This window comes from Centroberyx affinis, unplaced genomic scaffold, assembly GCF_046629955.1.
Source record: "Centroberyx affinis isolate AG114_WGS23_722 - 3 ecotype Tasmania unplaced genomic scaffold, CSIRO-AGI_Caff_v1 ptg000726l_1, whole genome shotgun sequence".
NCBI classification, from domain to species: Eukaryota; Metazoa; Chordata; class Actinopteri; order Beryciformes; family Berycidae; genus Centroberyx; species Centroberyx affinis.
Genome location: NW_027279342.1, coordinates 10,001 through 23,356, shown reverse-complemented (window position 1 = coordinate 23,356; position 13,356 = coordinate 10,001). Strand labels below are relative to the sequence as shown.

Genomic DNA, 13,356 nt, shown 5'->3' with positions numbered 1-13,356 from the left:
AGTTGAAATACATTTTCTTTTCAAATTGGTCTAATTTTGCCTTTCCTGACAGATAAGTCTTACATCATGAGTTCCAGAGAAAGAAATACACTATCATCCTTCCATCACTACACATGAGAACACTGGGTTCATTATCAGTGTATCTTCCCTTCTCTAATTTTACTATGGAAGTCAGTACAGCCTTAATAGTGCAACATATCTTGATGAAAGGATGATATTTTTTTCATTCAGACCCAGGAACTGAAATCAATTGTCATCCATGAGTGACACAGCTATTCAACATTATGCTCCTGCATCCTGTGGCAAACTACACCCTAAAATCACATTAAGATGCTCTGAAGGGTCTTGATGGTCTTGAAGATTTAAGAGAGGTGAAACTAGAACCATTCTGAAAATAAAATATGTTCAATTCACCAGTCCACAGGATCTGATGTAACTACCCCTTGTACTATTTGGGTGAGCACCTACAGTATGTGGAAATCTGGCTTAGATGGAGTTTTTCAATCACATTTGATTGGTTGAATTAGACCCACGACAGCTCCAGAAGGACCAACAGAACCACCAACCTCTATAACTGCGTCAACACTAAACAGGATCCAGACTGAGGCTCGTACCTCGCTCCCAGCATCCCCAAACTCGCTGCTGGTCTCAACAACAACCGGCTAAAGGGACAGCGGACCCTGCTGGCTTGAAACGGCCCGCTCAGCAGGTCAGAAACAAAATTGTATTAGCAAACAGTAAGCTTAATTATATTACACAATTATACCAAGAGCTGAGAACGGGTGTATACTATATCTACCCACTTTTGCCACAATAGCTATGCCATCATATAATATATAAATCATTTATGATTTACAATTTACAATGATTTTACAAAAACAAAGAGCCAATTCCAACAATATCAGACAAGCCTGTCAAAAATTTAGGAAGAAGGTATAACTCAAACCTTACAGGTAAAGAGCAGATTCAGGGGTTAGGACAGGAAGCGATTAAAGGTTTAGAATGCATAGAGAGGTCAGTTTACCAAGAAAACTCATGCTGTTTGGTTTCAGACTCATGTGTCCAGTGTATGACAGTGTAAGAGATACTCATAATGAAAGTAGAGAAGTTAGAGAGAATAATTAGCTCATTCTTTAGGAACTGGCTAGCAGTCCCTCGATATCTTAGCAGTGTGGTGCTGTATGGGAAGCAGGTCCTTGAGTTACCACTGTGTATCCTAGCAGAGACTGGTGTTGACATTAACAGACACAACAGGAATAAGTGTAGTGCTGCCTCTAGAAACTGGGTGGAAATGCCAAGACCATTAAAGAATCAGTTCAGCACAATCAGAACGCAGATATTGTAGTTATTGTAGGATACTGTAGTTCAAGTGGAACAGGGTTGTGGAGGCCTTGGTATGGAACAAAGCAACACCGTTAGAAGAAGAAGAAAACACCAAATACATCAGCAGGGGGAAGCAGCAAGGTGTGCCAAAGCAGTTTCTCAACCACAGCAGGGACAATGGATGAACTGGGAAAGTGTAGAGAAGAATTTGGATTATGCAGGTTAAGGTTTAGGATTAAATTAATTATTGGAGCAACCTATGATGTGCTGCCATCATCCTAAATCCTCAACCGGTAGGCTAGGTGAAGACCCCACAGACTATGTCAATGAAATGTCACTTCTGCTCTCCTCCTTCCTCCCTCAGGCCTGTCCTGTCCTGATGCTGTTACCATAGCAACATGACCCTCAACACCCAGAGAGAGAAGGAACCTCTGCGGCGGCGAGCCAGCACCCCCGTCCCCTCCGCCCACTTCCACCAGCACCCACCCTGTGGTCGGGACTCCCAACAACCAGCTCCCAGCAGCATCCAGCCCGGCCCTGCCCTGTCTCAGACCCAGGCCTCCCAATCCCAGTCCCCCCAATCCCCCCAGTCGTCCCAGTCCCCCCAGTCCTCCCAGCCCCCCCAGTCCTCACAGCCCCAGCCCCAGCCCCAGCCCCAGCCCCAGCCCCAGCCCCAGCGCAGCCACCCCCCACTGGGCCAGTCGGCATCCTACCACCCTGGAGACAAGTCACTCCACTATCGCGCCCAGTGGAGCTCCGACTCAGACGATGACTCGCAGAGCGACTCGGACTGTGTTTACCGTGTGGTGTTGCTAGGCGACCAAGGCGTTGGCAAGACCAGCCTGGCGGGAATCTTCGCCGGGATCAATGACAAAGATGAACCATCCGGAGGTGGGTAGTTAAGTTTGGTAACTAGCAGTGGTGTTAGTCATGTTAGTCTGGTTAGTTCAGTTAAGTATTACTGAGTTTAGTCAAGTGTTACTCTGGTTGGTTAGTTCAGTAACTTAACTGGCGGTTTGATCAGTTAAGTACTAGTCTAAATAATTTAGGTGGCTTTCACATGGCATTGTTTGGTCCAGACTTTAGGACCTTTTTGCTAAGTTCAGATCATTTTGACTGGTGTGAACGTGCCATGCGGACTCGGGTGCAGACCAAAATCTTGCAAAAGGTTCGCCAAAAATCACCAGTCTTGGTCCTCTTCCATTTGGACCGTGGTGCAGATCATTTTGGTGTGAAAGCAACTTTCATAAAGTCCGAACCAAAGAAAGGAAATTACGCTAAAAATAAATACAGTAGCAGTAGCCTGCCGGTGGTTGTACCTGTTTTAGGAGCTTGAAGTACTGGCTCGGTTCGTTTTATGACCAAAGTTTTCTGACTGGGCAGTGTTTGGACTTTCGGGCCAATCACAGTGCTTAAAAACGGAAAACTCCGCTCAACCGGGATGTCGGGTGACTTTAAACAAACGCACAATCAAATGACAGACAGACAGTTTAACCTGAGCCGCAGAGCTGACAGGTTGTGTTATGAAAATGTAGAGATAGAAGAAACTAGACATTCCGTCCTATTTTCAACCCAATGTGAGTGATAAAACAATGTGTTCAAGTGAATTTAACTTGTTTCTATGAAGTAACGCCGTTATGAGCAAAGCTGCTGCTGTATTTCTGCCCTCTATCCGTCAGTAATTCTGTCTGTTTTCTGACAGATCAGTGTGGCTGCAGCTGGTGCAATTCAAGCCCCTATTCCTGGGTGCTTGAATTCACATGTGCCATGGGCCTGTAAAGGATCTGTACTTGTTTTCACTCCCACCAAGATATCTGTCCAATAGGTCCGCTTGATATTATAGTCGGTGTGAAACGAACCGGACCAATACAGTGTAACAACCTAGCGAACTCTGGTTCGGACTTTAAGCGGACTTTGCGGTGTGAAAGCGCCCTTAGTTAACCAGTACTGTGGTTTATTAAGTAGGTCAACCACAACACAATCAGTTCTTCAAGCTCTCCTGAAGTTTCTGTGTCACTGGAGGCTTGATAGGGCCGAGTGGAGGAACCAAGAGATAACATTTTTGATTTTATTTCCCGGATTAGATTGTAATACACATCCCCAGCAGCATCAGTTCCCACTGATGATATCCAGTCAGTCCTTTCCTTTGTGACTGTGGAGTGAGGCAAGGGTGACCCCTGTCACCCCTACTGTTTGTTGATACCATTGAGCGATATGGATCCACAGGGAGAAGTCTGAGGGCGTCACTTGGATGACAGTCACTCATAAATTATTCCTATATGCAGACAACCTCATTTTATATGCTTCGTCCACGCTCCCTGTGGTTTTAAGTATTCCAGAACATTTTGGAAATCACTATAAGCTGAAACTCCAAATAAATGAGTTTCTTCCCATTAACTCTTTGGCCAAAGGGCTCCCTCACTCTCTTTTTCCTTTCAAATGGGCAACGAGGGGTTCAAATAGGTGAGGGTCATTATCACCAAAGCCTTTGCTGATAGTTTCATAATTACTAACTCTATTCTTCCCTCATCTTTGTTGGGTCACGTTGTTCTCATCCTACCCAATTTCCTGTATCTTCATATTCCTTTGTTTATCTAAATTAGATCAGATAATATTATCATCTCTGTGGAGTTACAAGCCTCTTCACACTCAGAAGCAAGGCACTCCCCAAAATCACTCAGTACTTTTGGGTGTTGAACATTCGTAAACATCTTTACTGGGTCGGTAAGTAGGTGAGGGATGTGCCTTTGTGCCTGTATGGAGTTGTTGGCCTCAAGGTTCTCACTTCACTTCTTGATATGTTCTCAGCTACCTCTTGCTGCCAACAACCTCAGCACAAATCCAGCTGTTAAACAAACCCTTAAAATCTGTCTTCCATTTTGTAAACCCTCAGCCTGCATGGGTCTTTCACCTTCATCGGGTTTTTCACAATCACCTGTTCTTGCTGTCACTTTGAGGCCCAACTTTCCATGTCCAGTCCAACAGAGCCATTACCACTGTTAATAATCAATAATGGGGTTTTCCCATCCTCCACTGATCTTTCAACATGAGTTGACCTAGTTCAACTGCCACCTTTTCTGCTTTTTTCAGATTAGGCACTTACAGGCAAAAACAATTCTCGTAGTTCTCCAATCACCTTCCTGACGCCCAAGTTCACTCTCTTCTGGCCTTCGACCCTGATCAGTGGCACCTTATTTAAACCTTAAAAGATAATTAGTGACAGACTTATCCAATGAGCAGTTGATTCCTAAACACTGAGTTGGCTGCTAAAATACTGACAAAAGACAAAAGAATTTCCTGGCCTGTCAGGTCAGAAAATGTATTAAGTTAGTTAACTAACTGTCTGTCTGTCTGCCTGTCTGCCTGTCTCTCTGTCTGTCTCTCTCTCTGTCTCTCTGTCTGTCTGTCTGTCGTCTGTCTGTCTGTCTATCTGTCTGTCTGTCTGTCTGTCTGTCTGCTGTCCTTCTTCTGTTCTCTGACATTGTTCTGGTCTCATAACCTTGGCTGACCCAGATAATTGATCGGCTTGCTCAGTCAGTTTGATTGGCCTGAGGCAATGATTGACAGCCTGTATTGATCCAATTGCAGGCTGGCATGGCTCACAGCATGATGTGATGGGGTGGAGTCTGTTTCCAGTTATTTTTTTCAGTTTTCAGGTTGACTGAGCACCATGTCACATTAGATAGACTGTTTTAGCCTTTATTTATCATTGGTTGACTGAATCTGACCAGTTCAACCATTTGAACTGCCAACCTTTTGTTGTTTTTCTTCTTGTTGTGTGTTTCAGATGAGACTGACAGTACACAGGCTGATGTTGTTCATTGTTGATGTCACGTATTGTTGATGTTAACTTATTGGTTGCTGTTGACATTTTTCTGGTTGTTGTTGTTGTTTGTTTTCCAGAGGAACCTGACCACAGAGCGAGGCTGTTATTTGTTGTTGTTTATTGTTGTTGTTTGTTCCAGAAGACACGTATGAGCGGACACTGACAGTAGATGGAGAGGAAACCACACTCATTGTCATGGATACCTGGGAGACTGACACACTGGTACATTTTTCTCTGCCTGTTGGTTTCTGACTGATTTGAGATTCTGTGATCAGACAGGAGCTTTTTTCTCAGAGTTCAGCTGTGAGCGTTGCTGGTCACAGAGAGAGAAAGAGGTCAAAGGTCACAAGGAGCGTGACATCATTCTGGTTGCTATGTAACACAAAGTTTTACAAGCAATGATCAATACTCTATTGATATAAGATATTTATTATTTACTTGTAAAACTGAAGGGACATAAAAGTTCTTTGTCTCTTTCTCTCTCAATGAAGCTCAGTATCTTCCGATCAGGACTTTTCATCAGAACTAATATTTCTAGAAAAGGGTTTATAAAATGTATAGTTTTAAACGTAAAAAACAATTTATATATTCAAAACACATTGAGATGATTCATTATTTCAATGACATGAACTATACAATAATAATATATAATCATTAATATCTATACTAATGTATCACAGTTAAAGAATTGAGAACATATATACAAATCTCTCTCTCTCTCCCTCTCTCTCTCTGTCTGTGTCTATGTCTCTCTACCTTCAGGAGGGAGAGGACAGCTCTGTGCAGGACTTCTGTCTGAAGGCAGGAAGTGCTTATGTCATCGTCTACTCCGTCACCGATCGCTCCAGCTTTGACTCGGCTGCCGAGCTTCGCATCACACTGCGCCGCGCCCGCCAGGCCGAGAACCTTCCCATCATCCTGGTGGGCAACAAGAGCGACCTGGTCCGGTCCAGGGAGGTCGCTGTGGAAGGTAGGGGTCAAAGGTCACAGGGGGGACATACATACACACAGATGCATATACAACCAATATTGGTTTTAGATGGATGATGCGGGGGGGACAGGCTTTCCAGACTGCCTCCCTCAAGCTGTTCAGTTTTTTATTTTTATCTTTTTATCTTTTACATTGTGGTGTAATAATGTTTATTGCTTAAGAAAGTAAAATTGTCCCACACCACACTGAATTATTTCTCTGGTGATATATTGGAGCTAACTAGCTGAGGATCAGGAGCAGGGCCACGCCTCAACTCCACCTCTTCCGGCCTTATACTACGACCTATATACTGTATATGCCTACCTGCCCTGCACCCTGTTTGTCCTCGTTCTTCCGTGCACAGAACGCCACAGACCGTTCACAGCTCACATCTAAACTTTAGCATTCTACTCACCTCTCTTCACCTCCAAATTCCCACGGATTGCATTTCTCATAATCCATCCAACGATGACATTTTCATCCACGGAACTTCCAAATACATCCCCCATACTCAAGCCAAGAAAACACCAGGGCCTCAGAAGCCGGTCCAGAGAGCCTCTCGGCCTCATCAGAGACTCAGCCAGAACGCCATTCCCATGCTGATGATCCTCTGGAAAGACACGTACTCAACCGCCGATCTGTCTGGTCAGTCACTTCCATTCTTACCAGTCCTCCTCTTTCGTTCCCACCAAGAGGAGGAATCCTCTACATCCCATGGTTACTCCTTTAGATGAGGGATAATCAAGGAAAGGCCCCCAGAAGACAAACAACTGTTCCCCAACTCCAGTGACCTGAGACTACTTGCTGCATCTACACGAGTGCTGTCACCGCCCGGCAATGCACTCAAGAGCCACTGTTCAAATCTGAGACGGACTCTGGCAAACAACAACGCTCCTCATCAGAATCAAAACAACGGGGGCAATCTTCCAGGTGACGCCATCATGGCAAACACCACGCACCATGACGTCATCATGCCAAGAATTAAAGGCAGGTTCCCCATCCAGTTCCCAATACTGGCACTGGGATTCCAGCTACCGTGAATATTCCCCCATCCATCTTTCACCAAGCATCACAAAATTCAGCTGATAGCACCGGGATGCTGATTCCATCATCAGCTCTTCCACCTATTCTTCGTCATCCAATCCTCAGCATACTCTGCCAGTATTTAACCTTCTCCCAGTGTTTTCTGGCTACGAAAAAAAAAATAAAAATGAATTTCTCTTACTTTATCAAAATGCAGTTATGGCACCAGGATGCCACTAATATCATTTTCTCCATTTCTCATCAGCCAGTCCTTCAAAATAAAGGATAAATAAATGGACAAAATTGCCATTGGAACATTGGTCACCAACATTATCCCTACCAGCTCCCACCAACAGCCCATTTCCCCTACTCCAGCCATCAACACCGGGATGCCGACCACAAGCATCACTTCATCTTGGCATCAGGTTCCCGCAACTGGCACTGGGATGCCAGCAATCACCCCTAATTCATCCTTCCGCTACCAAATCCCCCAAATCCCCTCCAGTAACACCAGGACGGCCGCTCAGCTCTCTCTCCTTCCGCAACACAGAGGGCATCGAGATGCCAGCCTCTTCCTCTACCTATCAGCCACAGCCACAGCAGCTGCCCTCTTCAGCCGGGGCCCTCACCACCGGGATGCCAGTCCCAGTCGCTACCTACCTACCAGCCGCAGCAGCCCGTCCGCTCTTTCACCTATTCGTCAGCAGCCTCCCTCTTCATTCTGGGTTTTTGGCACAGGGGTGCCAACATCATCCAATCCTCAGCATACTCTGCCAGTATTTAACCTTCTCCCAGTGTTTTGTCAGGGTTCACTGGAGAGGGGCTTATTACTTTGCTATAAGACTTGCATCTTGCTACAAAGCAGCCCCCAAACCTTTTGGTACGCTCTCCGAAGCATCGTGCTAGATTCTTACCAATTTACTTGCACATTTGTCGCACATTTGCCACATGCGCATCCTTATCCTGCCCCCTCTGGAGCCCCCTCTCACCCAGATTCAACCTGCACAATTCCCCTCCGTACCATCCAAACAGCCTCAAGCACAAACTTCAGCTTTCACCTGTCTGTCTCTCAGCCATGCATCCAGCACCCATTCCACCTGAACCACCAAGTCAAAGCTCTTCAGCTCAACTATCTCTACCTAAAGGAGTCATCAAAAGGAGAGACCAGTCATATTCCAAGAGTAATGCAGCATCCATAATAATTTTAAAGATAAGGGATGCAAAAGCAATTGCACAATAGCGGCAATGTAATGATGGGCAAAAGAAGCGCAAATGTCTCTCTAGTGGAGCTGGAAGTGTTGGTGGCAGAGAAACCCCCAAAGAGCTCCAGAGAAGAGATATTTTACCAGCACGTAAAAAGTCACTCTAACGACATAAAGTGAATGCAGTTGGGCACCAGAAGCATGATTTAGCGAGGCAAAAAGTGCTGGTATGATAAGAGGAGGTGAGCCAAAACGCTTAACAGAAATAAAGCCAAAGAGGAGCCTTAATTCCCTTGGAGAAGGCCGCGCACACACCTCTCCACTGTCGTGAGTTATTATGCACACATTTTAGCTGAATTGTTTTCATCAAGGCAATGTCGCTGAGACATTGGCTCATGATAAGTGTCAGCAAATCCAGAGAAGAGCCTTCAACTTTTCCTTTTTGTATATTTAGGTAATAGGTACATTTTTAAGTCAGCATACTCGTTTAAACCCTGTGATGTAATGACTGCATGTTATGCTGTGTAGATGACTGTGTCACTTTGATCTTAGAGCCAGTTCCAGAGACAGTTTTGGCAGAGCTATCCTATGCGCAAAATGATATGACATGCTTTTCCTAGGTCTTAAATTCTGTGAGCAATCGACTGGTGATAACGGCCACCGCCTCTTGATAAATCACGTCCACTGCCAATTTCCATAAATCCCTCCCTGTATTTTGCGCCTCAGCCTTGGAACACCCACAAATGCATATGCAATTAGACCAAACTACAAAAACTGGGCACACAGATCAACCCATGATTTCAGGCGCAAATGCCCTGTGCGCCATCTTAGTAGATCAGAAAACAAGGTTTTAGCACCCGGAATGTGATTTGCACTGCCGCAAATTACTACTTGCATGTCTGCTCTTTCTGCAGCGAAGCTCACTCTCGACCTGCATGCCTAGCAACTATGACTAGTGGAGCATCGATCCACCCCCGTCAAGATCTCAGCCCTAGCAGCTGCCCTCAGTCACCATCCAGATTCAACAATCCCTGAAGCATTGTGCCGGATTCTTACCATCAACCACAAGATTCCCTTGTTCATCTTCTCAGTTTCCTCATATCTCCTCCCTCATCACCTCCAGCCCATGGACTAACTATGCTAACTTCTATCTCCTGGATCTCAGCACCCCCCGTCCACAGGGGAAACAAAGGATCCTGCCACCTCCCTCGAATTCCTTGGGATAACCCTCGACACAGAATTATTCCAAGCTTTGTTGCCTCGAAAAATGCAATCAAATCATCCTACCACTCTTCAACTTCCTCCTCGCACCACGCCGCACCAAACGTCAACTCCTCTCACCCCTCTGTCACCTCAACTTTGCCTTGCATACCATCCCCAAAGGGCAGTCTTGCATTTCCCACCTGTTAACTTGCATCCTTACTACTTGACACCGTTACTCTCGATGGCAACACCTCACCAATTGGATCAGTATAACTTCCATTTATGAAGACCATCGGACACATCCAGAGGTCATCCTACATCCTCTACAATGATGCTGCCCCTTGTGCCGGTTTTGGGGGTTTCTACAGAGGGAGATGGTTCTCAGCAGAAACAAGTCATGGACTATTAGTCATGGACATCGTCAACAAAGGCCGCTCCAACTCAGCATCCACCATGTCTTTCATGCGGCATCTTACCCGGTTGTTGCGACACATCAGTTCATCCCCCATGCAGCTTATGTTCCTGGTCATACCGGAGTTTCTGGAGGAAACCCACATAAACATGCGGAGAACATACAAACTCCACCCAGAAAGGACCAGGGCGGAGATTCAAAGATTCTTGCTATGAGGTAACAGTACTACCTACCGATCCACTGTGCCGCCCCAAAAGTTAAGGCTATTGCTGACTCTCTCTCCCGGTCCTCAATTCATAAGTTCACAAGCTTAGTCCCATTCCGAAGTCAATCCAACCATAGAATTCAATCTGTTTCGTCACCCCTGCATCTCTAACCTGTCGTTCTTTTCCCACACCACTCGTCTTCTACCTCAAACTGACCAGACCACTCAAACTGGCTAACTGACCTGTTTTCAACTTCAAATTTAACTGCTGAGGCCTTTTGAAACCCTGGAAAACTACTTTAATCTTAGAAGATCTCAGAATGCTGCCCCTTCCGATCTACTTTTCATCTCTGAAACTGACCATGCATCTTCCATTCTCCCCTTCATGAAACCACTTCTCCGACCACTCCTTTCATCAGAGCCATTACTACATCTTCATCTACATCTTATGAAGCATATTGATCCAACTCATGGGTCGTTGGTCATCCCAAGTCCATCATCTCTATAGCCACTCGGATTTGAAAGATCTTTGTTCCGAACAGTCATCTCTATTTCGTCAGGAACGTTTTGAGGGTCTGCTGAGGCCGGGAGCTACAGAAGATTCTTCTCTGAAGCCTTCCCCACACCACAGTCAACATCTCATCCATATCCGAGAAGAAGCTGTCCTCTATGGCCAAACGTTATAAACTGTGCTAACTGAAAACTTAACATAATCATTAAATAAACGTTCAAATCACATTCTGTTGATGGTGTGGTCCTTGCTTGTGAATTAATAATACTACCAGTAATAATAACAATAAAGTAACGTTCTGTAACTGTGGCCAGGAAGGAACCTGCATCATATTGGACAACGCTGACTGGCTGATATCTGATCATTTCAATTAAAGGCCGATATCAGCCCCATATATCAGTCTGAGGCTGGTTTATACACTTTGTCACTGTCAGGTGAAAACCTCATATCTCAACTTTCAACTTATCAACCTTTTCAAAATAACTTTTTAAGAACTAAGAGAAACAGCCTTGTTTGTAGCTTTCTGACAGTGCAGTTTAGTGTTTATCAGGTTTTGAAAGGTTTTATAAGACCATAGTTTCCTGAGCCCACAGAGGAGCGTGTAATCCTTCAATTGAAGTGAAAACATGAACATCACCAAAATTGGAGTTACAATGTTTTCACACAACAACAGTGACTTGGATGTACACACATACATAAACACACTCTCTTTCTCTTTCTTTCTCCATGTTATTCTCTTTTCACTAACCCTCTGCTCTATTCTGTCTTTTCTGTTTTGTTTTTTTCCCAGAGGGTCGAGCATGTGCGGTGGTGTTTGACTGTAAGTTCATTGAAACGTCGGCGTCTCTGCAGCACAACGTCACTGAGCTGTTCGAGGGCGTGGTCCGACAGATCCGCCTCCGCCGAGACGGCACTGAGGCCGTCCAGCGCCGACGTTCCATCTACAAACGCAAAGAGAGTCTTACCCAGAAGGCCCGGCGCTTCCTGGACCGACTGGTGGCCCGGAACAACCAGCGCATGGCCGTCAAAGTGCGATCCAAGAGCTGCCATGACTTAGCTGTACTCTAAAACTAGGTGTTCACCAGGAATCTCTCTTTAAGGCTGGTTCTCCACCAGGAACCTCGCTCTAAGGCCGGCTCTCCACCAGGAACCTCCCTCTCTTTAAGACTATGTGTATACAGTATCTTCCTATCTTCCCCTTCTGCTGAGTGGTTGATTTTTTTGGATCGTTGCCAAGAGACCGCAGGTTTGAATCCAGTCTTTTACAAAATGCAGGACCTCACTGAGCTACAGCCGACTGAAACCTGATTGGTTGTTAGGATGGGAATGGGTGTGTGCTGGTTGCCTTTGAGTTGTATCGAAACTGTTGTCAGCAGGTCTGGTTGGTTTCAACAGCACATTTGGCTTCCCCAAACTAAAGATTCAGAAATCTTAACATAAGGGAAGCAAGGTGGCCACCAGCAAACGGCTGCACATTATGAGCTGTGACATTCATTCTTCATAACGATGCCTGAAGGCCTTAGAAGAACTGTGAACCAGGCTAGACGGGCTGAGCTGGGCTGGGCTAAACTGGGATAAGGGATTAAAGTTTCCATGTAGATGACTGACTTGAGGTTAGAAGACCATGGCACCAGCACTCTAGAACACAGTGGTTACCATAAGACCCTCCCAGTCCTGCAGCTTCACCCAGAAATCTTCCAGAAGTTAAAGTTAATTTAAGAGTCCATGTGTGAATGGAGCCGAAGTCGAAATTCAGGAAAAGTTGATTCGGCAATTTCCCTCCTCAAGACCAAATAAAATTTGCTAGTGTGAACAAAAGCCATCAGATTCCCAGGTCGAGCAGCAAAAGGTTCTGACAAGAGACTCTGGGCGGCTTGTTTCATCCTACGACTCGCTCACTGTAGCTTTTGTTTGGAGCAGAGAGATGACAGTTCTATATTTGAAAGGGGCTTTAGTTACATAATAAAAACTATAACTGTGTTCTAGAATTTTAGTCCCATGTAACTATGGTAACCACTATGTTCTAGAATGGTAGTGCCATTAAGTTATTGACTTTCTCTGGTGTCTACCGTCTCCAAGTGTTAACATGTCAACACCAGTTAGCCTGGTGGATTTCATCCTGCAGCTCCACCTCCCCTGGACCAGGACCAGGACCTGGACCTAGACCTACACCAGGACCAGGACCAGGACCAGAACCTGGACCTGGACCTGGACCAGGACCAGGATCAGGACCAGGACCTGGACCTGGTACTGGTACTGGTACTGGACCTGGACCTGGACCATGCATCTTGCACGTTAACATGCATCTCATATCCGGTTCGTCTCCAGATATTATTGAACTGGATTCAGTGACAGTGTCCGGTGTAAACATGGGAATCAGATTTCTCTTTCCCTCACTAAAACACATCACTTCCTCCGGTAATACTTTCAAACCGACAGTAAACACTGATTTGGTTCCTTTCTCTTCCTGCTGTGTCTGTATGTGGATTGGAGACACATTGCATTTATACTTTGTTGTTAACGTGATTCATTTGTGTGTTGGGATGTTCAGTGTGTCTTGGATGTATTTATACCTGGATTTGATGTGGTTTAGTTCCGTCTGCATCCGGTCCGATCAGCAGGATGCAGGTTCAGGACTGAACTGGGCCCAAACATCGACCAAGGACAAACACTTTGGTTCC

At 45.4% G+C, this 13,356-nt stretch overlaps 1 protein-coding gene across 1 annotated transcript; it reads left to right on the top strand.

Moving 5' to 3' along the window:
- The first annotated feature begins 1,721 nt into the window (after positions 1–1,721).
- rem1 (RAS (RAD and GEM)-like GTP-binding 1) lies at positions 1,722–11,743 on the top strand. Its single transcript, XM_071519731.1, has 5 exons — positions 1,722–1,787; positions 1,950–2,214; positions 5,289–5,371; positions 5,912–6,119; positions 11,466–11,743. The coding sequence occupies exons 1-5, from the start codon at positions 1,722–1,724 to the stop codon at positions 11,741–11,743; spliced, it is 900 nt and encodes a 299-aa protein (XP_071375832.1).
- Positions 11,744–13,356: the final 1,613 nt, after the last annotated feature.